The 26,496-nt window shown below is 39.9% G+C and overlaps 1 protein-coding gene across 9 annotated transcripts in view; it reads left to right on the top strand.

Annotated features, from left to right (window-relative positions):
- EBF1 (EBF transcription factor 1) overlaps positions 1-26,496 on the top strand; it is a 422,576-nt gene that overhangs the window by 310,374 nt on the left and 85,706 nt on the right. For 5 of the 9 annotated variants that reach the window (XM_020903301.2, XM_020903297.2, XM_020903295.2 and 2 more), the window contains one exon: positions 5,632-5,765. In XM_020903301.2, the coding sequence (XP_020758960.1) occupies positions 5,632-5,765 (134 nt within the window). The remainder of the gene's footprint in view (positions 1-5,631; positions 5,766-26,496) is intronic. The other 4 variants (XM_020903298.2, XM_020903303.2, XM_020903296.2 and 1 more) reach the window with 1 other exon arrangement.

Below are 26,496 nucleotides of genomic sequence, written 5' to 3'. Positions count from 1 at the left end.
TTTTTACCAACTGAGCATTTGCCTGTGGTATTTAAATACAGGGATGGAGGAAAGAACTAAACAACACATCTCTAATGAGACTTCATTATAATGGGACATCAACTGTCGCAAAAGCCTCATTTTAGGGAGAAGCGATGGTAAATGCTGCACCCAGGTCATCTATTTGGCTACCCCAAACAAGAGAGGTATTGATCACAGTACAAAGAGATTTCAGAGGCAAAAGTAAGAGCAGCCCCAGGCCCCTGTTGATAGCTGCACACACCACTAATTCACCTCAATGGGCAGGCACCTCTGAGCTCAATTAACCCTTATTCCCAAGGCCACCCATAAACCCTGAGGTAAACATGGTTCTTCTGGCCCTGCCTTTCTATCAGTGAAATAGATCATTTCTATTGGAGGCTGAGGGGCGATCCAGCTTATAAATTTACCTGCTAATAAAGAGCCTGATACTTCTAGTGTGGGTGAGCAGGCATTAGAATCTTGTAATACTGATTCTGTAAATCAGAAAATTTGAAACTGCTGAGGCCATCCATGATTTCTTCTGCCTTCTGTGGCTATTGAAAGGAAATATAAATACTCTGCAAGTAGAGCAGGTGAGCGCAAATGTCCCCTGGTGCAATTGTCTGCACACAGAACATTAGTTGTTAAATATGTACTGGAGCCTGAATGATTTCTTCCTTTCGTGGTTTTTTTTTTTCCCCCTTCTTCTCATTCTTCCCTCTCTTTTCCTTCTCACCACAACCATTGTTCAGAAGCAAATTGGAAATCTGGTAATTAGGCCCTGACTCACGGTGTAGTATTAGAGTCCCGAGCCAAAGTTCAACACCCTGAAATGAAATTTAAACCAATTAATCTGTTAGATTTTTATCGCTTGTCCGTGTTTTCTCAGCAATTCCCCCAGCACGTGGCCTTTGATCAACTCTCATACAAACGCTAAAATGTGTGCCTGCTGCTAGTAAGATGGGAATGACATTAACATGGTACTCATAAAACAATCAGAGCAGAGAAGCCCTCAAACAGGCAGGGCATAGTAATATTTAATAAAAGCGCACACATAATCTTCAGAATTAGCATTTTGTGCCTTGCAGTACCTTTGGGAGAAGAGCTTTTATTTGTGGAGTGATCATTATTATAACAAAGAAGAGCTACCTAATAATTTCCACTTTAACTCTGCAATGTGCCACGAGCGTTTCAGAGCCATTATGCTAAACTGTGGTAGTGTAATCATGTTATTGTCATAGTTTGAAGGAAGGAAAATCTCCTTTACTTGGGTGGCTGTTGGGGGTGGGAGGAGAGGTTTGGGGGAAAAAAAAAACCAACCCAGACTTATATTTTTAATGAGATTTAGAACCAGGAATTGGCTTACTGTTCTTGTGGATACCCAGAGTGTGAAAATTTATTGGTGAGGAAGGAAGAGTCTTTTATTAATTAAATCAAGATTTGGTCAATAAAAGTGGTTTTGTATTCAAATCCACCCCTCTCCTCTATTCCATAATATTTCCTATGAGATAGAATTGTGTTGATTATTATACTCCTGGGTTGAGTTGAACTCTTTCATGAGACTTTCACCTTCAGGTTTCCCTGACTACATCCACTGGGATTATTATGAACTGTCATCTTTCTGTATCTCTCTGGATATCCTGAGTGAAAGAAAAACAAGTCCATGGCTGCTGCAGATGTCTTCTGAGCTTTCTCAAAGTGAAGAAGGGGTGGGGGAAGGCTCAGGGTCTGTTAGTCAGTACATCTGGGCTTTAAAAAAATTAGTATCAGTTTGTTATAAAGCATACAGCTTTTATCTTTCACAGAATTAAATGCTCTGGTGTTACTTTTTTTAAAAATTAAAACATACTACCTTAGTAGGTGCTCACTGAAAAAGTCAAACCAAACAGCTATCTATAGAGTAAAATTTAATAGAGTCTCTCTTCTCTAGTCACCTTCCTTTTTCATATAGACCCACTGGGGATAGTTGGACATCCTTCCAGGCTTTGTCTATCACACCTGTTCACACATAACTGCACACACTCATGCCTATAAGCATATATATATATCATTTTATAATTAACAGAATCACACTATTCATTAGGCTACAAATTGCTTTTTGTTTTTTTTTTTTTTTTACTTACTAACATATTTTGACATCTTTCCATGTCAGTTTATAGAAATTTTTTCAACTGTTCTAATGACCTTTGACATATTGTATATATGGATATATCATGATTTATTTAATCACTCCCTTATTAGGGGGGGACACTTAGACTTAAGCTTTTCACAGTTAATACTGCAGTGAACATTTGGGTACCTATAGTTTTAGGCACAATTGAAAGTATTTCCTGGGCTGCTTTTAGTCTGGCAAGTTTGTGACTAGGGTAAAAATGTAAGATGGCAGCCTATGAGTTAAATTTAAATCCATAAACATTTTGTTTGGCCTACACATTAAGAAAATGAATTAGTTGCCAGCATTTAGAGACTGGGAAATTTCACATAAAAATCTGGGCTTCTGGTTCCTTTTGAAAGATCAGAAGACCAGCTCTCCCAGGAACTGCATCTGTGTGGGGATACCAATGGCTGGAGCCTCCCCAATTCAGTGTCACCAGCCAGCCATCTCATGCTTGCTCTGAGACCCTGGGCTGCTGTGTTCATTTGTGTTTCTTGCCTTGGCTGGTGTGGATCTGTGAGTTCTTCACAGCTGCTCTTGAGCCTGATCTGTTTAGCTAGTCACAGTGGCTTCTACCTTGCATTGTTGACATTTTCGGATTCTTTGTTTGGGGGACTGTCTCATGTCTTACTGAATACTTAGCATTCTTGACTCCAGGTTACTAAATACCAGTAACATCCCTTCCTCAGCCGTCTCTCTCAGTGGGTCAGCCCAGGATTCCTTTTACGGATTCTCTAATCTTCCCAGTAGGGGAGTAGAGAAGCTTCCCAAACAACTCCTCTTAAGATGGCTATGACATAGGTGCACAGGAGACATGTATACCTGGAGAACTTTGAGGTTTCAGCTTATAAAGAGAGGCCCGATTGACTTGTTCTGAGGTTAGTACCTCATCCCTCAACAGGGATAGTGGGTTGTATTGAGCACAAGGGTCAGATGGACCCAGGGGTGCCTCTCTTTTCCTTTAGTACTTCCTCCAAGCCTTTTTTTCCCTCCCAAAAAACTAAGAAGATGGTTTCATATATTGTTTCTCCACCAGTTTTTCTCTACTAACTTGATTCTCATTTATCTCCAACTAGTTGACCTGTAACTTTGTTTCTGAATGGTTGGAAAACATTGTTAGATTCCTTAGGAAATGTTTGAACATATATGCACTCCATCTATACATATATGTACTTACATCACATAGACATATACATATATGTACTTATATCTATACATAAATATATAGGTGAAGTCGCTCAGTCATGTCTGACTCTTTGCGACCCCATGGACTGTAGCCTACCAGGCTCCTCCATCCATGTGATCTTCCAGGCAAGAGTACTGGAGTGGGTTGCCATACATATATGTAATTACATGCCTTCTGTATCCTACAATATCAAATGGAAAAAAGAAAGCTGGTGCAAGTCTAAAATCTACAGTTCTTGGCCATATGCTATTATAACTTCTTTGCCTGTAAGAGAGACTCTCAAAGATACACTAACATGCCCAGATGCCACCCTTGTGCAATGATGAGAAAGCCTGGAGGTGCCCATACTTAACTAAAAGAACATGTTTATGTGAATAAAATAAAATTTAAAAACTCAAAAGAAATCCTTAAACTCATACAGGTAATAAGCACCAAGATTATTTTTTGGTTAATGAGGGCAATCAGAGTCAGAGTTTAATGATACCATTGGATTCCACACTTTGCCATCAGAGAGACTCTTTCAGGACCAGTTCAGTAAAATCAATGTTCTATTCTTCTCAGAAGTATCTAAGGATATAGTAATACCTTTTCTATTCCACTCTAGCAACTATATACTTATAATGAGTTAGAAATTAAGAATTAAGATTTTGACATTAACTAGAATGTGTCCAAACTGTTTATATTTTAAGAATTTTATATAGTTGTTGAATGTAGTTTATGTCTCTTATAAATTGCTTGGGATCATACATCATGTTCTACCATTGGTTTGGGAGTACTCAATCATGCATTTAAACATGGTTACTTTTAAAGAAAAATTTTATGAAAAAGTCGTATGCCTGTGGAACATTGATCCACAACCTTTATGAGTGTTAAAAATTGAACAAGAATTTTCAAGCCATGAATCATTTACATTTCTTTGATTAATTATTTTGTTTTTGGGAGAAAGTGGAGGAGAGAAAAGGCATCTGGACTGCCCAGTGTTAGTTGTAAATGTACTGCTATGAGTTCAGCCAACATGAAATGTTTAGTTTGGATATTTCCAAATTTTTCTGTGCAATTTTTATAAGATTAATTTGACTCAAAATCAAACCCATTCTACTTGTTTGTATGGTGGCACGTGAGCCATGGTCCCTTAGGGCTGGGCTTCATATTTTCTTTTCTTCTTGCAAAAGTTGAAGCATGACATTTTGCCAAATTTGACAAAGTCCAGTAATTTTTTGCCAGTTTTTTTCCCGTTAAAATTAACTGGTGCTCTCATTGGTTTCAATAATTGGAAAGTCAGTCTGGAGTACTTAATACACTTTTTATTAAAGAAGAGGGTCTCATTTTCTCTCCTTACACAGTATCTCCTTTGCTTTAGAATTTTGCTTTGTTCTTGCTCATAAAAGTGATCATGAAATAGCAGCATGGCATTGTGGAGCTAACAATTCTCAGTGGCACGAAAGTACTCCCTGAGAGATTTCTTTTATGCCCAGTAATTCTGTTGAAAGCATGCCATGCTCATCGGGCAAACCACCTCCAGTCTGGAATCACAGTATTTGCAAATTATTTCCCATCTCCCAAGGGCCATTTATAATGGAAAGAAAGGAGATAGGAAGTTTTGAAAAAGCCAGTTCTTGGGTTTTATGCCTGGGAATGACAACCAAGCAAAGGTCATGGGACTTTCTGTGGTTCAGCCCTGACTCAGCCATTTGGTTACATAATTCACCCTGAATGACCTGCATACTTTGCATCTATAAAATGGGATCCATGACATTTATTGCAAAAGATATAATGGTTTTTATTCAGGAGTATTGCTCCACTAGTGGTACAGGCAGAAGGCATGGAACAAGAATGGTGTTCTCTTCCCGTCTCCTCTCTTTCTTCCCTTCCCATTGGACATGACTGTTATCTAAAAATCTATGAGTTTTCTTTTCAGGAGATATATTTAATTATTAAGCAATTCTCTAAGGTTTCTGGTATATTCCAAAATGTCACCCATGAAAAAAAATCTTTAACATTTCATAAAAAAATTTTGCTTCTATGTTTTATTTCATAAGATTTCAGGTTTGAAAAAGATTTGGGTGAAAATATCTGTATCTTAATAGAAACAAAAAAAAATGCTTTTAAAAACTGAAATTGCACCATGAAGTTTCAGGTGCTAACGTGACTAGGAATTGGCTGAGATCTTGAGGGACTTTCTGTTCATGAAAAGATAAAAGACTTTTTTTTTTTCTTTTTCTCAAGTCTCCCATCATTAAAGTTTGGTTCTAACAGCAGACTCCTTCTCTTTTTCATGTGTGTTGAAAAGCAGCTACTCCCTGTATCAAAGCCATCAGCCCGAGTGAAGGATGGACGACAGGAGGTGCGACTGTGATCATCATAGGGGACAATTTCTTTGATGGGTTACAGGTCATATTCGGTACCATGCTGGTCTGGAGTGAGGTAGGTGTTGTCTGAGCATTAATATCTAATAGCTTGGTCTAGTTGAGGATACTGTCTACACTTGAATTTCTAATAGAGTGTATAGAATTTTGTGGTGCCAGTCTGGGTGGGCCAGCTCCAGTCTGCAGAACTCTGGAAACTAGGAAAGATGGGTTGGGTTTACCAGGAGACATCACTTTCTGTTGGAATGACTTCCACCCACTGGTCCGTCAGCCCCAGGAGAGTTTCGTCATTTGTCTACATGGGCAGGCCATGGTGTGGAGGTCCTATTGTGTGTTGGGAATTGGAAAGGAGGTACACATTCACAAATATATATATAGGCAAACCCCTGTAACAAGATAGTAATTTGTGAACACTTGCAGATGGAGTCTACAACTATACATCCATCTTTAATGATCACCGTCCATGGGACAGTAACAATCTGGGTGTAGGTGGTTCTTGACTTACTCAGTGACTCCTCGTCAAAGAGTGAGTGGTTTGCCAGGGGAACCTAGACTAACTCAGGGCTCTTTCATGCCCTAGGAATTTAAAACCTCCCAAGCATCTCAATATGGATCTTCAACCATATGAAAATGACTATGCTCCGATTTTGCAGTACTTTCCAAGCATTGTGATCATTATTTTAATTTGCCAGTTGACTTGCCTGGCAGTAATCAATGTTATCTCAAATTACAAAACATGAGTATCACCATTCTGTAGAAGGCATGGCAGACTTGCCTTTGCTTTCTAAATACTGAAACTTGATTTCTTAGCCAGCATGCCCAGATCCTGTTTTCTTTTATCTCTCCAAAGTTTAGAATAAAAATAGTGCTAGGGCTGCAAGATACTGTTGAGCTCACTTATATCTTACACACTTTACAAGTGGTCAAAGGATGACGAAACTTTGTTGAGACTTACTATACACTAGGCACTGTGCTGAGCCCTTGACATAGATCATCTTAATCTTCCCTTTACACCACAAAGTAAATACTCTTAGTATGTATCTTTTCTTGATAAGGATACTGAGGCTTAGAATGTATATATATATATATATACATATATATATATACACACACACACATAAATATATATAAATATAGTGAGAGAGTCTAAGCATATATATATGCTTCCCTGGTGGCTCAATGGCAAAGAATCTGCCTACAAATGGAGAAAACTTGCAAGAGATGTGAGTTTGATCCCTGGGTTGGTCAGGAAGATCCCCTAGAGGAGGAAATGGCAGCTCATTCCAGTATATTCTTGCCTGGGAAATCCCATGGACAGAGGAGCCTGGCAAGTTACAGTCCATGGGGTCGTAAAAGAGTTAGACACAACTTAGTGACTAAACAGCAACATATATGTTGCACACATACATATATATTATACATATTATACATATATGTATAATATGTAATAATATAATTGTATTTTATTTAATATGATAATTATATATATTTAACTACATAAGCCAAAAGCAGCCATCCAGAGCCCATGGAGTGTTAGTGATAGGTATGTAGCCATACAAAGGACTCAGTAGCAGAACTGGACAGAAAACGCAGGTTTTCTGTCTCCATTCCTGGTTGTTCTCCCATGACACCATTGTTTAGCTCATCCAGATATTTGTATTGTGTTTTCTCTTTAGAGGGGCCCCAGAGATAAGCAAAAAGTTAAGACTGTGCTGGCTGAGTACGTTTATCTTTCCAAAGCAGAGCTTGCCCTTCTTTTAAGCCTTCTGTATACGTATCTCACTGCCAAGAACCCACTCTGGCAAGCCCCTTGCCATCCCACGCTGCCACTGCATCTGTATTTCCCACATGGGTGACAAGCAGCAAGCCTGGCTCAGAGAATCAAGGCTCCCTGAGAGTGGAATCGGGGATGAACTTCCCAATCCACCAAACGGATTGTTGTCAAGTTGGAACATGCCACACGTGAAGGTGAAGTGCACTCCCCTGGCCGCTGCACCCCTTCTTTGTTGGAAACCTCGGGTTGTAAAATTAGAAGCTCCATGTACTTGGTGTATGTTGCTTGCAAGTTGGTGCCTTCATTGCTGCTGGGGGCAGGGCTGCTCACAAGGACGACCTTTCCCGGGTCTCGTAGGCTGTGTCTTCATCCCTTCCTCTCTCTCATTCTGTTGCTTGTCCTGGACCTTGTGAGAGGGGAAGAGTAAACAGAACATGAACTTTTTTATCCAGATCACAGTAGCCACAGTGAAGCTTGAGAGGTGGGGCTCAAATCAGTAGTATTTTTGACCCTGAGAGTAAGTGAGATTAATGTGATGCTTCTTTTACAAACTTGTGCCTGTCTGAGGCCAGGCGTACCATGTTGGATGTGGTGCACATCAGGAAATTATTCATTTGTTCCTCCACCTTGTCCAGGTCCCCCAGTTTCCTCTTGGTTCCCCTACTTTCTTGTCTTCTTTTGGAAACAGAAAAGGGAGGTTAAATTCTAACTCAGGTTTATCTAAATTGCTTTAAAAGAAAGAAAGTGAAAGTCGCTCAGTTGTGTCCCACTCTTTGCGATCCCATGGACTACAGTCCATGGAATTCTCTAGGCCAGAAGTGGAGTGGGTAGTCTTTCCCTCCTCCAGGGGATCTTCCCAACCCAGGGACCAAACCCAGGTCTCCCACATTGCGGGCGGATTCTTTTTCAACTGAGCCACAGGGAAGCCCAAAATTGCTTTAAAGAATCTGTTTCCATAAACAAAATCAATGCACATCATGAAAAGGAACATCCATTGAGGTGATACCTTTGTCCTCCTCCTCCTCCCTCCTTGCCTTGCTTATACCAGAAGCCCCTTGCAGTGGATCTGGGGGGTCCAGTTGGGAGGTGAGAGTGGGGGGTACATTCACTTTCTTTGCCCACCTCCTTCTCCCAAGCTGCTCTTATTTGTGGCTCTATCATAAATCAGCTCTAACCCTTTCCTGGTGAAAGCCCACTATGTAGTGTCCCAATATCTTTAGCAGATGTGCGGTGCTCAGTTGCATCCAGCTCTTCACATTACCAGGCTTCTCTGTCCATGGAATTCTCCAGACAAGAATACTGGAGTGGACTGCCATTTTATTCTCCAGGGGATCTTCCCAACCCAGGGATCAACCTGCATCTCTTGTACCTCCTGGATTGCAGGCGGATTCTTTACCACTGTGCCACCTGGGAAGCCAGGTCTTAGCAGATAAATGCCCTGCAGCATGAGCAGTTGAGTGTCTGGGTGGAGGACTTTAATTTGGGCTATTATCATCATGATGGTCCTGACATTTAGAAAAATGAGTCTTGCAGAGGTGAACTTTTTATAAATATGCTAAACTATTTATAAAATGTAGATTTTCATACAGGCTATTTGACAAATATAATGCTCTCCCTTTTTTAGTGCAGGGAGAGAATCTGGTACTGTTCCAAGACCCTCAATCTACCGTATACTGATGAGAAATTGAGAAATGGCTCACACGTACTGAGGGCTTTCATGTATAAGCTCTTCATGAATATTATCTTATTCAACCCTTTTTATAGCCTTATGTTAGAGACATATAAGTAAACCGAGTGTCAGAGAGGTTCAGAAACTTACCCACCATCAAACAGACAGATAGTGCTAGAGATGGGATTTGAACCACAATGTATGTTTCTACAAAGGAAATACAAGCCCAAGTTAATGAGAGAGCATGTGGTGGAATTTTGAGAGCAAAGGACAGAAAGAGGAGAAAAAAGACATGCACAGTAATCCAAGTGGTACAGTAGGAGGAGTAGTAACAGCAACAGTAGTAGTAATTGTGGCTGTTTTTTGATCAGTATTAAAGTATGTGCCTTTTATTTTGGAGAAGGAAATGGCAACCCACTCCAGTACACTTGCCTGGAAAATCCCATGGATGGAGAAGCCTGGTAGGCAACAGTCTATGGGGTTGCAAAGAGTCGGATACGACTGAGCAACTTCACTTTCACTTTCAAAAGTATGTGCCTTTTATTTTGGTAGGGACAAAAAACTGGGGGCCATGTCTCCAGGCTTCTGCTGAGTAGAATCAAAGCTTGATAACTGTGAATATTAAGAGAAGATATCTATGAAAGTAGAATAGGACTAGTATTAGCTAACATTCATTGAGCACTTAGTCCCTGCCGGGTACTATGCTAAGTGTTTGCTAAGGCTCTTTGTGAACATGGTGACAGCTCACGTGTGCAGCATGTTCTCATTTTACTGATGGGGAAATTGAACTTGGGGAAATGAAATAAGCTGTCCAGTTATCAAGTGCTGGAGATGGGATGTGAATCCATACAGTCCAACTCCTGAGCTCACTTTAACTGTCCACGATTTGTTCAGTCACTAAGTTGTGTCCAGCTGTTTGCGACCCCATGAACTACAGCACACTAGGCTTCCCTGTCCTTCACTATATCCCAGAGTTTGCTCAAACTCATGTCCATTGAGTCAGTGATGCCATTCAACCATCTCATACTCTGTTGCCTCCTTCTCTTGCCCTCAGTTTTCCCAGAATCAGGATCTTTTCCAGTGAGTTGGTTCTTTGCATCGAGTGGCCAAAGTATTGGAGCTTCAGCATCAGTCCTTCCAATGAATATTCAGGGTTGATTTCCTTTAGAATTGACTGGTTTGATCTCCTTGATATCCAAGGGACTCTCAAGAGTCTTCTCCAGCACTACAGTTCGAAAGCATCAATTCTTCAAGGATCCTCAGCCTTCTTTATGGTCCAACTCTCATGATTTAGCCTATGCCAAAATGTTTACCCTAGGGGTTTTTTTTTTGTTTTTTTTTTTTTTTTTTACCATATTAGACCAGGGTGGACTTGCCATTGATGCCTTATGCTGGACAGTATCTTAACAGTCACTATCACCTCCCAAGGTAAGCTAGCCATGTCATGTAGAGGATCAGAAGTAAGAGCAATCCTTTTGTTTTCTAGTTGTATAAATTTGTGAGTGGAGCCATTGACATATAGGAAGAGTTTACCTTTAGAAGAGTATGTGCTTTGTGTTAGAGGCAGAAGACAACCTCCTGCTTATTCCATATAAGTGAGTAAGTTACTTATATATTTAAGACAGTTAACCTGTCTGGGCCTCTTCTCTAGGACCCTGATCTGTCCAAAGTCTTTGTCCCTGGTCACATTGTCTCTTGAGGTTATGCCACCTCTGAAATCTAGTACTTTTAATTTTAAGTAGACTTTTCTCTCTTCTCCATTTCCTCACTCTGTAGCCCAGAGCACTCAGGAAGCAGGCTGGTGGGCCAGGACAAGGAGATAACATTTTAGATTAGCAGCTGATGTTATAATTTGTAGACTATTTTTAGCTAAAGAATTTAAAAAAGAGCCAGAGAAAATAGGACTGGCTTAATTTACCCTCATCGGTGCCCATTCCCTTCCAGCCCAATCTTTTGCAAATGAGTAATTCAGTTTAGCTCACTGATTGCCCCCTGAGGGTTGGAAGAAGAAAGGTGGCAGCCTACTGCTCCCAACTCAGGGCTGCCTTCTGCGAACTCCTGAGTTTGGGGTGAACTACATGGCATTCTTGTGAATGTGGTCCGCCATCTTTGTTGCTCTTCCTTATTGCTTCTGGCCCTTTCTCTTCTCTCTCTTTTTACAAAGCAAATTATTTTACTGATACTTTGGTACTCCTTAACACGTTTTACCCCAGAAGACTAAAAAAAACTTCTTTGTAGTATTTTACATATAAAACCAGAAAAACCAACAGGTTGATCTGTGCTAAGATGGGTTCAGTTTTTTCTTGAATACAGATGTATTTTGTTGTTTTGCCTTTCTATCACCCTGTGATTAGGAGGAGGGAGGGGCTCCTGCTACTGGTTTGTAGAGCTAATTGTTCAATTTTTCATATCTTTCTAACTTCTAAACAATGAGTACTGGTTGGCTTGCCTGCTGGTATCTAACACTGGGGTGGGTACTGTGGATAATTAATGTTAGGCTTTGTGGGACCTGATATTTTATTTAGAAAGACAGCTTGCTCTCATGTAGCAAGTTAGAGACTTCCATGTTTATGCAATGCAGAGTTAAATTTGTGGTTTAAAATTCTAGGCAAGGTTCTAGAAGGCAGAGGGAATAGTATAGTTAGAAGTAGACTGCTTGAATAACCAGTCAGGTTTCTAGTCCATCCAGGTGGTCTCTGTGGTGGACTCTGAGGCTCTCAGAGTCCTTTTAATTAGTCATTGACAAATCAGAGAGAATTTATACAGCTTAAGGTAGTTATTTGGTGTTCAGTTGCAAAGTTGTGTCCAACTCTTTGTGACCCCATGGACTTGGAATTCTCCCGGCCAGAATATTGGAGTGCGTAGCCTTTCTCTTCTCCTGGAAATCTTCGCAATCCAGGGATCGAACCCAGGTCTCCTGCATTTCAGGTGGATTCTTTACCAGTTGAGCCACAAGGGAAGCCCAAGAATACTGGAGTGGGTATCCTATCTCTTCTTTAGTGGATCTTCCCAACCCAGGAATCAAACTGGGGTCTCCTGCATTGCAGAAGGATTCCTTACCAACTGAGCTATCCAGGAAGCCCAAATTTGAGAAATGTGGAGTCTGATAAATTCAGCTGGTCTTCTTTTAGAGCTTTTGAGGTACTCACGTGCATTTGACTATTTAAAACATAGTATGCTGCATGTACCAAACTTTGAGTTCAGTTCAGTTCAGTTGCTCGGTTGTGTCTGACTCTTTGTGACCCCATGGATGACCCTGGCGTGCTGCCAGGCTTCCCTGTCCATCACCACCTCCCGGAGTCCACCCAAATTCATGTCCATTGAGTCAGTGATGCCATCCAACTATCTCATCCTCTGTCATCCACTTCTCCTCCTGCCTTCAATCTTTCCCAGCATCAGGGTCTTTTCCAATGAGTCAGCTCTTCGCGTCAGGTGGCCAAAGTATTGGAGTTTCAGCTTCAACATCAGTCTTTCCAATGAACACTCAGGAGTGATCTCCTTTTGGATGGACTGGTTGGCTCTCCTTACAGTCCAAGGGACTCTCAAGAGTCTTCTCCAACACCACAGTTCAAAAGCTTCAATTCTTTGACTTTCTTTATAGTCCAACTCTCACATCCATACATGACCACTGGAAAAACCATAGCCTTGACTAGACGGATCTTTGTTGGCAAAGTAATGTCTCTCCTTTTTAATATTCAGTCTAGGTTGGTCATAACTTTCCTTCCAAGGAGTAAGTGTCTTTTAATTTCGTGACTGCAGTCACCATCTGCAGTGATTTTGGAGCCCAAAAAAATAAAGTCAGCCACTGTTTCCACTGTTTTCCATCTATTTCCCATGAAGTGATGGGACCAGATGCCATGATCTTAGTTTTCTGAATGTTGATTTTAAGCCAACTTTTCCACTCTCCTCTTTCACTTTCATCAAAAGGTTTCTTCTTCACTTTCTGCCATAAGGGTGGTGTCATCTGCATATCTGAGGTTATTGATATTTCTCCCAGCAATCTTGATTCCAGATGGTGCTTCACCCAGCCCAGCGTTTCTCATGATGTACTCTGCATATAAGTTAAATAAGCAGGGTGACAATATACAGCCTTGACATACTCTTTTTTCCTATTTGGATCAAATCTGTTTTTCGATGTCCAGTTCTAACTGCTGCTTCTTTACCTGCATACAGATGTCTCAGGAGGCAGGTCAGGTGGTCTGGTATTCCCATCTCTTTCAGAATTTTCCACAGTTTATTGTGATCCGCATAGTCCAAGGCTTTGGCATAGTCAATAAAGCAGAAATAGATGTTTTTCTGGAACTCTCTTGCTTTTTCAGTGATCCAGTGGATGTTGGCAATTTGATCTCCGGTTCCTCTGCCTTTTCTAAAACCAGCTTGAACATTTGGAAGTTCATGGTTCACGTACTGCTGAAGCCTGGCTTGGAGAATTCTGAGCATTACTTTACTAACATGTGAGATGAGTGCAATTGTGCAGTAGTTTGAGCCTTCTTTGGCATTGCCTTTCTTTGGGATTGAAATGAAAACTGACCTTTTCCAGTCCTGTGACCACTGCTGAGTTTTCCAAATTTGCTGGCATATTGAGTGCAGCACTTTAATAGCATCATCTTTCAGGATTTGAAATAGCTCAACTGGAATTCCATCACCTCCACTAGCTTTGTTCGTAGTGTTGCTTCCTGAGGCCCACTTGACTTCACATTCCAGGATGTCTGGCTCTAGGTGAGTGATCACACCATTGTGATTATCTAGGTCGTGAAGATCTTTTTTGTACAGTTCTGTGTATTCTTGCCATCTGTTCTTAATATCTTCTGCTTCTGTTAGGTCCATACCATTTCTGTCCTTTATTGAGCCCATCTTTGCCTGAAATGTTCCCTCGGTATCTCTAATTTTCTTGAAGTGATCTCTAGTCTTTCCCATTCTGTTGTTTTCCTCTGTTTCTTTGCACTGATCACTGAGAAAGGCTTTCTTATCTCTCCTTGCTATTCTCTGGAGCTCTGCATTCAAATGGGTATATCTTTCCTTCTCTCCTTTGCTTTTTGCTTCTCTTCTTTTCACAGCTATTTTCAATGCCTCCTCAGACAGCCATTTTGTTTTTTTTGCATTTCTTTTTCTTGGGGATGGTCTTGATCCCTGTCTCCTCTGCAATGTCATGAACCTCCGTCCATAGTTCATCAGGCTCTCTGTCTATCAGATCTGGTCCCTTAAATCTATTTCTCACTTCCACTGTATAATCATAAGGAATTTGATTTAGGTCATACCTGAATGGTCTAGTGGTTTTCCCTACTTTCTTCAGTGTAAGTCTGGGTTTGGCAATAAGGAGTTCATGATCTGAGCCACAGTCAGCTCCTGGTCTTATTTTTTTCTGACTGTATAGACTTTCTCCATCTTTCGCTGCAAAGAATATAATCAATCTGATTTCTGTGTTGGCCATCTGGCGATGTCCATGTGTAGAGTCTTCTCTTGTGTTGTTGGAAGACGGTGTTTGCTATGACCAGTGCATTCTCTTGGCAAAACTCTATTAACCTTTGTCCTGCTTCATTCTGTACTCCAAGGCCAAATTTGCCTGTTACTCCAGGTGTTTCTTGTGACCACAGAACCCTTTTCTCCCCCCAGGAATCACCTTATAGGAAAATATGTTAACAGTGGCTGAAGTCCATGTGGATTTCATATTAATGAAGTAAAGTCATGCAACCCAGTCATGAAGTGATTGGGCTGGAGTAGATATATGAAAATATGAAATATTTGCAGAGTATTATTCAGATTAGACTAACAATGTTTGGAGCCATTCTTGTTTAATGCTGCAAGGCTCTGAACAGAAATTCACTCATATTTTGCAGCTGGTTTTAGTCCATGTACACTTGGCATTAGATGCCATGTGATTTTGTAGGACAGCTATATTTAAAGATTGCCAGGACTGTTTATCTCAGATGGGAGAAGTCAGAGTTACATCACTCTATGAACTGATTAGCCTCATCCAAGGGCCATACATTTTCTTTTTCATCCAGATGGATGTTTTCTTCAACTGCATTCCCAGAGACAGGGAAAAGGCAAAAGATGCCACTACAGGAGAGACCTCTGGATGATTCTGGTTAGGTAAATGGCAGCTTGTGGGGCGGAGAAGAAATTTTGCTGTTTGAATCCAAAAGTTTGAAAATAAGATTTTAAATAACAGCTTTTATTTTCTGTCTTCCTTCCTTTCCATACCTGCTTTCTTTTAAGTTTTTTATTATTTATTTTGTAATTGGAGTATAATTGCTTTGCAGTGCTGTGTTAGTTTCTCCTGTACAGCGACATGAATCAGCTATAAGTATCCATACATCCGCTCCCTCTGAGCCTCCCTCCCACCTCCACCCTCCTATTCCGCCTCTCTAAGTCATCACAGAGCACCCAGCTGAGCTTCCTGTGCTACGCAGAAGCTTCCCACTAGCTATCTGTTTTACATATAGTAGTGTATATATCTACTTTCCATTCTCATTTGTGCACATAGCTCAGAGGGAGGGTTGTAAATAAAAATAAATGGTATTTTCTCCTCTATGACATCAAAGAACAAATAACTACAACTCATACTTGTTCCCACTGGAAGTTTCTGAGGCCTTATATCTGGCCTTGATTTTTACTGAACCACATGCAGAGTCACAAAATTTTGAGGACTTTGAGGAGTCTTTCCAGTTCTTAGATGCAGCTCTTTTATTTTGAAAGTGAGGCAAAAGAGGTTCTGGAGCTTGCTGGTACAGTGACTTGCCCTGGGAATACTTTAGCTACTTGGTGCCGGGGTTTTAGCCCAGTTCTCCAGACTCCAGCCACACTCCCCATTCAATTTTCTTTTCTACCAAGGCTTCTCATGACATTTCCCTAGTTTTTTTTTTTTTTTTAGTATTCGTGCATGTGCTAAGTTGGTTCAGTCACATCTGACTCTTCGTGACCTAATGGACTGTAGCTCACCAGGCTCCTCTGTCCATGGGATTCTTCAGGCAAGAATACTGGAGTGGGTTGCCATGCCCTTCTCCAGGGGCTCTTCTGAACCCAGCGATTGAACCTGTGTCTCTTGCATCTCCTGCATTGGCAGGCGGGTTCTTTACCACTAGCGCCACCAGACTTCCTGTTATTTACCAAACCATCCCAAGTTTTATGCATGATGGCATTGCCATTCCAATGACTATTATATATAACACATTTATATGAGATACAATTCCACTAAAATCAAAAAGAAAATTAAGAAAGGTGGAGAAAGACGTTGTCTCAAATATCATCTTTCAAAAATTTATAATATAAATAGGGTACAGTGTAAACAGCTGTGTCATTTACTTTAAATATATTGAAGCTTACAGGTATAAGTTTAATTTAAAGTTTGTTAAATGTACAGGCTTTAAATAATTCCTAGTTGCCCACTTTTTCCTAAATATATAAGTTTCCAACTCTATATTCCACATATACTTATTGATCATTAGGAGGCAGATGTTTAATGCCAAGTTTTACACTTCATTCATTAAGAATAAAAAGAGCACTGTGAATCACTTATATCAAACTTTGAGTATGACTCTGATGAATACCTTTCAAGTTCAACTTATAGGGAATGATTTCTAAATGAGTCAGCATATTTAAAACAATGTAAAAATAGTCTAATAGTCTTTTTAATATAATCACATAGTTACAAACATGCTCACCTTATTCTTTAAAATGCTTTAGTCTGTATGGTTATTGCTAATGACTAGGGCATTTTAAATCTATCATCTGTGTTGATAATTATGAGATAGTTAAAAACTCCTTTAGGTTGACATTTTCAGTTATTTGTTTACAGTGCATTCAAAACGTACACATAGGTAACTTAAAAATGGAAAAACCCAAAGTGTGATGCATTTCTAATTTTAACAAGAATTAAGGACAGAATTCACACCTGGCTGTAGTCTTGTGACTTTAGTGAAGGAAATCGATATTTATATAGCGTTGTGCTCAGTGCTTACTGCTGGAATGGCTCCCTGATGATCTGAGCTGAAATCATCCCCCCCGATGCAGCCTTACTGGTTTCCTATCTCCTAAAGCCATGATGCCGTCGTTTGGGATTCAAGCACAGCCATGTAACGCTTTGACCTTTCTTCTCTGCATCCTAACCCGCCATTCATTTTAACTTCTGCTCCAATCACAATGAGTTGTTTGCAGCTCTTTATGCCTGCATTAATTTTCCTGCTCTGTGCTCTTGTTTATCCCATTCCTCCTTCCACGATGCCTTTCCCTGTTTTCTGTGCCCAGATACTTCTGCCCTTTAAGATCCCCCCAAACCACTTTTTTTTTTGTCCGTGAAGTTTTCCCTCACAACTCTAGGTATAAAGTATTTTCTCTTCTTTCAAAATTCCTAATGCACTTATCTGTACCATCTTATGTTCCTTATCACTTCCTGCCTTAATTATTCTGATTTAAGAGGCTGCTCTCTGCCTTGAAGGCAGGATCCATGCTGAATTCAGCTTAGTCCCCTACAGTGTCTAGCACAGAGCCTTACATGTTAGAGGCATTAATTTATACCAAATAGTGTTGAATGACACTACTTTCTTTTGGTGATTCATTCATTCAAGCAAACAAATGCTATTTTTTAGAAACTGTTATATTCAGTGCTGCATCATAGTGTCAGAACCAGGTAGACTGCAGTTTAGGTTTTGTTAATACAGGTAGAAATAGGTAGCTTATATTTAGGTATATTTATTGTGCAATAAGGATGCACATAAATACCTTAGTGTAAATCTGTTGGTTATGGTGAGGATTAAGTAGTAATAAAACTAACACTTTTTAAGTGATGGATAATGTGAGGCCTTCACCTAAACTCATTATAGGTGTTAAGTCAATTAACCCCATAATAAATGTAGGAGACTTGCAGGAGATGCTGGTTCGATCCCTAGGTTGGGAAGATCCCCTGGAGAAGAAAATGGCAACCCACTTCAGTATTGTTGCCTGGGGAAACCGTGGGCAGGGGAAACCATGGGGCCACAAAAGAGACATGACTAAGTGACTAAACAACAGCAACACTAGTTAGATAGCTAGCCCCTCCCCCTTCCCAGACAGTGAAGCTGAATCCAGAGAGCTTGAGTGACTTTCAGAAGATCCCACAACTGGTTTGCAAAACCTGGTCTTGAACCAAAATCCATTTGGCTCTAGCATTATCTTTTAACCATCTAAAAAGAATGTAGTGTAACCCCATTGACCCAGGGAAGATTGTTGTAGTCATTGCAACTCTCCAAAATTCAGCATGAAACCGGAAGTGAGCAAAAAACAACAAGAAAAAAAGATAAACAAAATAACAGACTTTGAGGTAACCAGAACATGAATTTTAAACAAACTATGTTATGTGTTTTCCCAGGACATAGCAAATTAGAAGGGGCAAAGTATAGGCGGTTGTTAGAAGAAGGCTCGTTGACAGCAGAAGTGACAGCTTAATGTCAAGGGCAGGAAAGGAAAACCTAAAAAGCAGATGCAGAACTATATTACTGTGCTGCACATTAATGACTGTTCATAATGACAGTGACCCTGAGTAATCAAGAAAGAGAAGGCAATTATATTCAGTATCTTCTGTCTGAAACAGCAAGATGTGTATAACATGTCCTCGAAAGATTTCAGTGAAAGCACAGTGTTTAAGGGGGTTGGCTTCGGTTTTCTGCAGAGCTCACTTCCTGGAGGCACGTGTTAAATTGGGAATTACTGAATATATGTGCAAGGATCACTGTAAATGGGATGCAGACAGGAACTATACCACCCAAGCACATTAGAATGAGTCAGTCTTTAGTGTCTTACAGCTTTGATATCCTTTTCTTAGAACTCCACAAGAACCTGAAAGACTTTCTGGTGAAAGGTGAATTCACAGCTTGCTACTCTACCTTTTGGTTCTTGTGTTTTTCATTCCTAATTCCTAAATCTTTGCAGGCAAGATTGTGCCTGCAAATGGCCAACTTTGATGACAAACACTCAACCCCTTCCAAAGATGTATCTGGCCTTTCTTTTATATTTTAATTTGCAAACAAAGAAAGCAGCAACCCAGGACCCTCAGCCAAGCCCAACTAGGGAATGATGTTCCTTCTTGACTGAATGTAGAAAAACAAGCCTGGAGAAAGAGCCCATTGTACACTTTGAAACCACAGGGCTGGTGTTGCTGGTGTCCAGTCCGCTCTGTCTGGAATACTCTGGACCTCAGAAACTCGCCAGCGCTTTTCCAGCTCCCAGATGGTCAGGACAGGATCCAGTCTTTAATGGGGCCCAATTGGCACAAGATTTACATCCTGGGAAGAGAGCTGGAGAAAGTTTATTTAAAAAATAAATTACCGAAAAATAAATAAATCAATCAACCCACAAAAACCAAAGGTAGTTCAAGTATAATGTATTTATTTTAGCCTTTTTCTCCTCGATCTGTTATTTTGAAAGATGATCTTATTGCTGTTTTGTTTTGTACAATTAACTGCATTGATTTAGGGACCTGGTTAATTTCTTGGTCAGAAGAATTGAGCAGTATATTTTTGTGAATGTTTAATGAGGCTGCCAGGAAGTCTGTGGGAGCAAAGTTAACATTTTTTTTTTCTTCAGTAGAAAAAGTTTTTTTGAATGGAGTAGTATTGATGATATCTTTTTGGCAGATGCATAAGGGATGTTATTGAATCTTTACCCTAATTATTAGTGGCAGTTAATAGTGTCATGGTATTTACTCATTCAATCTTCAGCAAGTATTTATTGAATGTCTGCTAGTTTCCCAGACACTCTTAAAACTGGAAACAGAGTAGTGAAAACAAGAAGGACCAAGTTCGTATCCTATGGGGCTTGTAGTCTCATTGGGAGATACAGACAGTCAATTAGAAAATAGATCTCTATCTCTTCTCTATGTATCTATGTCTATGTAGATACCGATATGAGAGAAATTTTAGACAGTGTTAGGAGATACTGCTGACTGTTCAAAATCTAGATTTTAAATCCCCTATTTAACTCAGTTTCTGAGACTTTAGTTTCCAAAGTCTCCTCTGACATTCATACATAAAGTTTATCTTTGGGAATTCATGTGACCCAACATATTTTGCTAAACATTGGTTTAGTTATTTTCTTGAAGGGACAAAAGGAAACCAGAATGTTTGTGAAACAGTAAATGCTTCCATGGGCTTTCTCTCACGTTCCCTGAGAAATCGTATACTGCCTTTGAGACAGGCAATTCTTGGGAATGAAAAAATCTGTCTTACGAAACCCAAGGAACCCTGATTAGGGAACAAACCAGAATACACTGAGGAACTTGGGAGAAGAACTGGCATCCCTTGATTTATGTTGTATCCACTTCGGGGAAATAGAGATAAAATATGTAGGTTCAGCCAGCACAGTCCCCAAGCATACATGCTGATCATATTTCAATTTTCTTTAAGAATTCCAGAAAACAATGTTTTTTTTAAACACCATGTTTAACTACAGAAAAATGAACACCCCAGAGTGGAAGGACAATAAGTTTGCTTGTATGGTCACCAACACTATGGTGTCTCTTTAAAAATCCTTAGTCGATTTGGTTTGGAAGCTTTAATTATGTTTTTATGTTATAGTTTCCTTATTTAAGTGTCTGTTTTATGTCCATCACTCAATACCCCCTGCCTGTCTCAAAAGAGATAGATATTATTACCCTAACTGAGGAGGAGGGAGAATGCTGTGAGAATTATTAATATATAAATTAAAAAATTAAACTGGAAAGTGCTTTAGGGTCCCTGCAGAAGCTCTACCCAACACAAAGCATATTTAACATTATTATCAGTACTCCAACAGAACAGAGCACATGCAGGACAAGATGGTAAACTGAGGCACAGTGCATGACAGTGGATGAATGGGCCAGTGTCCCTCAGAACCCAGACTCTAGGACGGGTGATACCTAAAAACTGCTCTATCAGTGCCTACTTTAGGCTTTTTCTAGTCATCACTGTTAATTGTTTTTCTAGAGAAGAAACCTTTCCTTCCTTTTACCCCTTCTCTTTAAGGCTTTGCTTGTTTTGAAGGGTTTTTTTTTCTTCCTTTTAACTTTTTAGTGTTGAAAATGATTAAGGCTAAAATATTAAGTCCAAAGCATAATAAGGAAAAATCACTGGTGTGCTTTCTAGTAATTCCAGTTATTTTTTTGTCTTGTGGCTTGGAACTTCAAATTGCATTTATTTCTTATAGTTCCATTGGTTGAAAAACATGGATGAAGGCTTATCTTGGAATTGCTTTTTTGTTTTGGTGGGAAATAATTCCCAGCCAGCTTCTCACCAGTGAGAAAGGGTATTTTGAGGACCTACTATGTTCCCAGAACTTTATTTAGGTGTAGGAGAGACTGGGGACCCATTTCATCCTGTCAACAGTGGAGGTAGGATGAAAAGTACAAGTACGAGGAATTATAGAAAAACAATAAATAGCAGTAGGGAGGGACAGTTGTACAGTGGTGGTCACCAGACAGGCAGACTTGATGCTTCATATCAGTTCCTTGATCATTTTTCTTAACTTTGCTGAAATTCATTTTTCATACGTATGAACCAGCTAATACCCATGCTTGCCCTTAATACGACAGAGCAAAAATCACTGAAAGAGCTTCTCACATAGTTAGCTTCTCAGATAGCTTGGCACATAGTTAGAAGACAATGAAAAGTCATTGCTGCTAAAGTCCCCATCAAGGTCATTATCACCATCCATTTAATGTGAGCTAGAGGGATAAGGGGCTTCCCAGGTGCCACTAATGGTAAAGAACCTGCCTGCCAGTTCAGGAGACATAATGAGACACGGTTTAATCCCTAGGTCGGTAAGATTCCCTTGGAGAAGGGCCTGGCAATCCACTCCAGTATTCTTGCCTGAAGAATCCCATGGACAGAAGAGCCTGGCGGGCTACCGCCCATGGGGTTGTGCAGAGTCAGACACGACTGAAGCGACTTAGCAAGCACGCACTTAGCACACGGAGGAGTACAGATAGTAAGTGCTACCGGCTCTCAGAGAAGAAAGTGATTCCCAAGACTTGCCCCTTTCCCCCAGAATTCTCCAACATGTCCCCATTAATATTCTAAAATACTGGGTACTCTCATTCACCCACCAAAAAAGTGGTCATACTTTTGAGACTTATGTAAAAACTGCATGGAGGATTATCCTCTCCCATGTCCCTCGTCTAGACTCCCAGACTTTGCAGACTGCCTCTTGGGGGTTTTGCTTCCACCTCTGTGCATTGCCATGATGCTCTGTGCATCCACGGACAGAGGCGTTCCTCTCTTCTGTTTCCCACTTTGATCAAGGACAGGCCCCACCCACCACCTCCATGTCTGTGTCTTGTCTCTCATGGCCACAGAAGCTTCACTTTGTACCCAGAAGCATGCCTCACCTGGTGACCACTCAGGACTCTTCTGCTCCTGTGCTCTGATATGAAGAGAAAATGCTCATATAGGTAGCTCAGAGAGAGTATAACTACTGTTTCCTGGTAGGTCCTTGGTGTGCCAGCAGCCTCTACTGGGGCTTTGCAGAAACTATGTGTGTTATTTTCATTGTAATATCACACTTAAAAATGATTTCTTCTAATTCTGATATTAATGCATCCTTGTGGTTGAGAATTCAGGGAAGTATGCAGAAGAAAATATAGTAAACTACAACTTTACCATCTTGTAACTTTTCTTGACCCTGATGATTTTCCTTTTAGCCTTTCTTCCATGCAAATATATATCTAATTCTCATTTAAGTCACATGCAATACATACTGCACAAACTGCTAGGATTCTACTTTTGATTTTAGTAAGATTTTTCTCATAATTAATACCTATAAATATGTGAATTTATTTACTCCAAAATTGTTTATATGGCCATTATTTCCTGTGCAAGCACCTGTATACTCACACACAAATACACATGTGCACACACATATGAGGAAGAATGGGGAGAGAGAAGTTGTATCTCATTAGCATCATCAGTCTAGAGATAAATGCTGCTATTGGAGAGATGATCTTTTGTGGCTCACTTTTTTGTATTGCTTAAATATTTTTCTTTCTTTCACCTTATCTGTTCTCACTGGTGTGAGTCACAGACCTTTAGACATCTTTTTTACCTCTTAAATGATATCTGAGCAGTGGTCTCATGCAGGGATCTGAGTCCTGGGCCAGCTAGATAATTTTAAGAGCAACTTAGGGGACGAGGGTTAAATATTATCAGGTTAGGAATGGTGGGCTCTTATGAATAGTTGTGGTTCAGCCACTCAGTCGTGTTTGCAACCCCACTGACTACAGCACAGGCTTCCCTGTCCTTCACCATCTCCTGGAGCTTGCTCACTCATGTCCATTGAGTTGGTGATGCCATCCAACCATCTCATCCTCTGTCATCCCCTTCTTGTGCCTTCCCTCTTTCCCAGCATCAGGGTCTTTTCGAATGAGTCAGCTCTTCACATCAGGTGGCCAAAGTATTGGAGCTTCAGCATCAGTCCTTCTGATGAATATTCAGGACTGATTTCCTTTAAGATTGACTGGTTTGATCTCTTTGCTGTCCAAGGGACTCTGAAGAGTCTTCTCCAACACCATAGCTCAAAAGCATCAGTTCTTTGGTATTCAGCCTTCTTTATTAAGGTCCAATTCTTACATACATGCATGACTACTAGAAAAACCATAGCTTTGACTATCCGGACCTTTGCCAGCAAAGTATTGTCTCTGCTTTTTAATATGCTGTCTAGGTTTGTCATAGCTTTTCTTCCAAGGAGAAAAGATAGGAGATCCTATATTATGGATAGGGTGGACTCTTATTACTTAGCTTAATGCAGTCAAACATCTAGTAGAATTCTGGCCTAATTTATACAAGAATTTATGTCAGAAATATTTTGGAAATATCCTGTATATGAGGCATTAAGTTAAATACTTTAGAGGGTATGGACATGAATTACACCCTGTTGCTGACCTCAAGGATTGTCTGAGAAAAAGATGTGTAAGAAAATCTTTATAGCACAAGGTAAAATAGGATGCTAAGTTCTCGAGTATGCATTCCATAATTATATAAATTTTTACAAAGGTGTGAGTAACTGTGACTCTTAGGATCAGGTGAAACTTACTGGAAGAGAGAACATCTCTTCAGGATATTAAGGAACAAGAGAAATAGCAGTAGGGGAATGTTTAGGCAAGGAATGGCATGAATAAGGCAAAGATGTTAGGCTATTTTCATATATCCACATGGCCTTCTCTCCAGAGTATGGAAGGGCAGAGTGGGAAGGATGACTCACAAGGGCAGTCAGCTCTCAAACCTTGGAGCACCTGGCTACCATGCTAAGGAGTCTGGACTACATACCATACATGAAGGAGCAGGTGACAGTTTGAGTCAGGGCATGGCATAGTGAGGTTGGTTTGAAGAGGACTATTCTGGTTGAGAAAGTAGAAGTAGAGAAAGGCCATGTTAGAAGGCATTTATAATATTGCAATCGTCTGAGTAAGAAATGGTGACAGCCTGAACCAGGATAAAGGAGAAAGGCAGGGAGCCAGTGAAATTCAGTAGAAGGTAGGGTCAACATGACTAAAAGAAAATTTGAAGGGAGAATAAAAGATAATCCCAAGGTTTCTCTTTTGGGTAATTCAAAGGGTAGTGTTCTCTTAGCTGAGAGAGGGAACACAGGATCAGGAAGTACAGTTATACGTAGTAAGATGATAAATGATCTTGCATCCTGTTGAGATTGAAGTGGCAGTAAGATACATACAGGGAAATTCTGTTACTCTGTTGCTGATAAAAATGTGGTGTTTGGCCAAAGAGATCAAAGCCACAGGCGTAGACTTGGAAGTCAGTTTAGCTAACATGGTTGAGCCAGTGAGTGAACTCAAGAATTGTTAGGCAAATGAAAGAGAAAATCTAGAACAAGACTTGTGAAATGTCTACAATTAACAAGTTGGCAGAAGGAAATAGTTGGCACAGGAAGAGATCAGGAATCAATGAATGAGAGAGGAACTCTGGAAAACACTTATTTACAGGCACAAGAGGTTGATTTTTTTCCTGCTCTTTCCAAATAATATTAGTTAACTTGCCTGACTCTCAATTTTTGCTCATCTGTAATACATATCCCATAAGGATGGGCTTTAAAAAGATAGTGAATGTGAAAGTGCTTTGGTAAACCATTAGACACTCTCTGAGGCTTAGGTTTTATAATTAGTGTCATAGAAGTGAAGAAAGTGTAGACTTCCAAGAAGGAAGAAAGTAATATCAGATGCTACAGGGTTTCAGAGGTATGTTTATTTTTAACTCAAATTGTTCGTTTTGTGCTTTAAGGAAGTTAAGCCAAGAGAGTGAATCTGTTCTCGAATCACTTAGAACAGAATTTACCAAAGCGTGGGGCATGTACCCCTTGTTGTACAGGAGACCATTTTGGATTTGACACAGACATTAAATAGAACTGAATCATCGTGAGAAAGTGATTCCCCTTTTATTTCTCCTTTAATCCTTCTGATTTATGTTAAGGGAGAAAGTCTCAGTTGGAGCAAACAAGTCTGTATTCTAACACTAGCTCAACTCCCTTTTCAATAAACCCATTCAAGTTGTCAAGGTTATCTAACTAGAATATTAACTTTAAGATTACCACAACCAGTTGCAATAGTAATATAGTGTCCTTTTAAAATAAGTTATTTGAAACAAGTTCACAAAGACTTGGACACAGCTGCGCACTGAACAACAACAAAGCAGAAAGTTAACCAATTAAGGATTTTAAGTACATAATTACATGGGTATGGGTTGTTTATAGATATGGTGAAACTTAGGAAGTGGTATTCCAGGGATGAAAGTTTGAAAAATTTAGACTTATACTAGAGCTCTTCTTCCTTCTGTAACTTAGAGGGGCTGCCTTTAGTTCAGCCCGATTAGAACAATGTGAGAAATTTATCCTGAGATGGGGAAGGGGTTTGGGGTGGGTTTTGGGTACTAGACTTCCAAATCTAGACCCTTTCTTTTTCCTAAGATGTTGGGTCAACTTTTGAAGCCCCTAGACTTTTTTGGACTTTTGTGTCTTTAGCTATTAAAATGAGATTATTAGTTTTAAGTGATTACTAGCATTCCTTCCTGCAATAAATTTGTAACTCTTTGAGTGATTAATAAATAAACCTCTCCTCTTGTGAATAAATAAACCTCTCCTCTTGTAAATAAATAAACCTCTCCTCTATCTAATTGATAGTGGTTAGATACAATTTTTTCCTTCTGAATGCCATCAATATCATGTGTCAGTGTGAGAGCCTGTTCCCAGAATAACATCTACAGCAAGGAAAACATCAAGTTCATTCTCTAATGATGGTTCATATTCTACCTTATTTTCAAAGGACAGTTATTTCAAGAGTGAATCTCTGCTTTAGTTAGAGTGATTGATTAAAATGGAAAATGAAATTGTAAACAA

Source organism: Odocoileus virginianus, chromosome 3 (assembly GCF_023699985.2).
Source record: "Odocoileus virginianus isolate 20LAN1187 ecotype Illinois chromosome 3, Ovbor_1.2, whole genome shotgun sequence".
In the NCBI taxonomy this organism is placed as follows: Eukaryota; Metazoa; Chordata; class Mammalia; order Artiodactyla; family Cervidae; genus Odocoileus; species Odocoileus virginianus.
The sequence above is the reverse complement of the archived record's forward strand: the minus strand, read 5'-3'. Positions and strand labels throughout refer to the sequence as shown.